Raw genomic sequence first — 3084 nt, 5'->3', positions numbered from 1 at the left:
GAAGGATATTTGGCAATCAGCTAGAGATTTGTTGCATGTTTTGTGGTCTGGTGGATNTGATGAGCATAGATACGCGAGGTATTATTTGCGTGCAGAAGTATTGCTGCCTTTCTGTCTGAGAAGTCAGGTTGGATTAAAACTGTATGGCTCTCAAGATCACACGCACCGCAAACTCAAAGAAGCAGCATTATGCTGTGGGAGGGCTTCCATTAGAGAGCTTCCTGACGGACCAGAAAGCTGCACCGGAACTTCCCGTGTCACTTCTATACGTAAACTTGCTTCCAACATATTATCATTGTTCATTTATAAAACGGTGGAGCGGAACTGGCGCAGCGTGGATCAGGGAGAGCATGATGATGAGGAGGAGGAGGAGGAGCTAGCGGTTCCGCCCTATGATTTTTGGGCCATCATGGACGCGTTTTGGAATCAGTTTTGTGCCACATTTCCAGAGGCGGCTGAGGAGGATGATGATCACATTCAAGGGAGGATGTTAGTAAGTCCTTACGATCAAATATTCAGGACGTTAGGCCTACACCCACTTGAAGTCTACCTCAAGTTCGCGAGCAAATTGTCCGGGGTGTATACCACCAATAGCACACATGCTGATCTCACAATTCCTTTCAATTCGGCGTTGGCTGAGTGTCGGGCTGCGCATGCCGAGGCTGCGCATGCCGAGGCTTCCAAGGGGGATGATGATGCCGAGGCTTCCGAGGGGGATGATGGTGCTGCTCCCGCGGAAGATGGTGCTGCTCCCGCGGAAGATGGTGATCATGCTGCGGAAGAGGATGATGAGGATGATGATGCTATGAATGCAAGGCAAGCGCAATGTAAACGAAAAGCTGCAGCGAAAAGGAGCAACAAAAAACATCAGCATCAGCAAAAAACAATAAATGCTGAGGATGATGCAAAGTTCAGCTCCCTTGGGATCAAAGCAGCGGATCTGAAAGACCTACAAGATGTAGTTTTAGGTACTACCGCGATGGCCCGCATGGAGGTGGATCTGAAGGTGCAGGACACTTCGAGAAGCGGCGCCTACTCTGTCACAGTAAAAAAAGCGACAACGTAATGTACTTCTGGTGCTACTGCCAAGGGCCCTATTTGACTGATGTACAGTTTCAAGCAAAAGAGGAAAAACGCCGACTAAACGAGACACCGCACAATGACCCAGCAGGAGAGCAGGTGGCGCATGATGAAGAGACCAAGCGAATCACAAAGTATGGTTGTGAATCACAATGTTGTTCCATCATTTTCAAGTATGACTCAAAAGCACGGGATTGGAAGTGCTCACAATGCACTGACCAGCAATGCAGACGTACCGATCTCAAGAGGACGAAACAGAAAGGCTCCATTGCGTACAAGAATATCGACCTGTTCCCAGTGAATAGCCCCCCCCTTTTTTTCAAAAAAGTTTATGACCATTTCTTCCATAGGTTGTAGCACACCTCGGCCATCAGATAAACACAAAAACTTTCTCGTCAGCAGTTCTAAGGGAGCACCTGCAACCGAAAGTCAACCGGACTTTATGTGACTCGTGGTTAGGGAGGTTCAAGCAGGACTATGTAGCATGGATAGTAGGTGCACCACCTGAGGAGATGCTGCACTTACTACCCTGCCTTGTGGCGGCGTTCGAGCAATTGGGTTGGCATTGCGAACTTGTAATTAAAACGCCAGAGCAAACCGTCTTGGGCTGAAAGACAAAAATATGCGCGGAAACAAGCCGAAGGTGGAGGGAAGCCAGTCGACGGTTTCATAGCAAAGGCTTTCAACGAAACAGAGATGATTCAGCTCGACCCAGAGAGCAAGATTGTTTGGGGCTGGACTCTCGCTCCACCCGGAATTTCCGAGACTTATGATCAACATTTGTTCAAGGTCACCGCTAGTGATTTTGCCCATTGTCACAGAGTGGCAGGTTGCCAACACCCTGGCGTTTTAGGGACGAGAATCGCAGCGGATCAAAACAATTGCATAGTGGATATATGTCATGCGAGGTGTCTATCAAATGAGAGTAAGGACACATGGGTCCTGTTGAACAATGGTACCAAAATGGCCATACCGGGCTACGAAAGCTTCGTTGACAAGTTCGGCGCGCCGACAGTCGACATATCTGATGCCTCCAAGGGAGGAGACGCGGCCCACGGATACCAATTGGGTGGTGTCACTCATTTTCTTGATTTCAAGCACAGGTCAGAGGCCCTTGGAAGAGGGCCACATGGCGCTAAATGTGCGAAACTGTACGCCAAAGCATATCACGCAACAACGGCATCTGATTTGGACCATGCGATAGACGCCATCAATGATGATGCGCAAGCAAAGCAGCGGATTTTTGGACAGGGATGGTCTGCAGAAAACCAATTCCCTTTAAGGGCAGAGCTAGGTCGTTTGAAGACATCGTCATGTGTGGAAAGTGCAAACCATAGGGATATGCCGTTTCGTTCATGCCATTTTGCATTCAGCCTATTGCAGGCGGCACGATCAATCCAGGAGCACCACGAGCGCAGGAGCAAAGAAGCGCATGGATGGGAACAGCCATTCCCACCGAAAGTAGCAAGGCTAATCAGGGAGGAGGAAATGGCAGCAGCACACATACAAGAGAGGCATGTGACATTCACGTATGCGAATGGTAAAGTGGTGGGTGCGACAGTGAAAGACGCAACTTTCGGTGATGCCCATGTGGTCTTCGATCGTTTGAAACACAGGAATCCAGGCATGGCCTGCGACTGCTCGTTTGGAACAGAAAAAGGAATCCCATGTAGGCATGCTTATGTCGCGACCAAAAAAAATGGGCAATATCTCTATAATTTGACAAATAGAAAGTACACAACGCAGGCATGGAAAGACGTGTACTGTACGGAAGAGGCAGACGGAACCCTTGTCGTCGAATCTCTACGTATTCCGAACATGCATGATGTGAAATTGCATTTACGGCAGTACAATATGTTTCCGGTAACGAGTTAGTGAGTTTAGACCACCTATCATCATCCAGCTAAATAAAACTGCTGGTTGTGGTGGTCCTCTCCCAGCTCGCCGCTTCCCCGGGGTCCGGGGTGGCGCGGCTTATATTTTTTGGTGTCATGGTTTCTGCTG

The 3084-nt window shown here is 49.0% G+C and overlaps 1 protein-coding gene across 1 annotated transcript in view; it reads left to right on the top strand.

The window, feature by feature from the left end:
* Positions 1-409: 409 nt before the first annotated feature.
* Positions 410-3084, top strand: part of AURANDRAFT_67295 (hypothetical protein) — a gene marked incomplete at both ends in the record, with an annotated part of 3179 nt that continues 504 nt past the window's right edge. The window contains 6 exons of the mRNA XM_009042789.1: positions 410-827; positions 969-1045; positions 1114-1377; positions 1431-1559; positions 1672-2390; positions 2559-2927. Of these exons, the coding sequence (XP_009041037.1) occupies positions 410-827; positions 969-1045; positions 1114-1377; positions 1431-1559; positions 1672-2390; positions 2559-2927 (1976 nt within the window). The remainder of the gene's footprint in view (positions 828-968; positions 1046-1113; positions 1378-1430; positions 1560-1671; positions 2391-2558; positions 2928-3084) is intronic.

Source organism: Aureococcus anophagefferens, assembly GCF_000186865.1.
Source record: "Aureococcus anophagefferens unplaced genomic scaffold AURANscaffold_37, whole genome shotgun sequence".
Taxonomy (NCBI): Eukaryota; class Pelagophyceae; order Pelagomonadales; family Pelagomonadaceae; genus Aureococcus; species Aureococcus anophagefferens.
The sequence above is the reverse complement of the archived record's forward strand: the minus strand, read 5'-3'. Positions and strand labels throughout refer to the sequence as shown.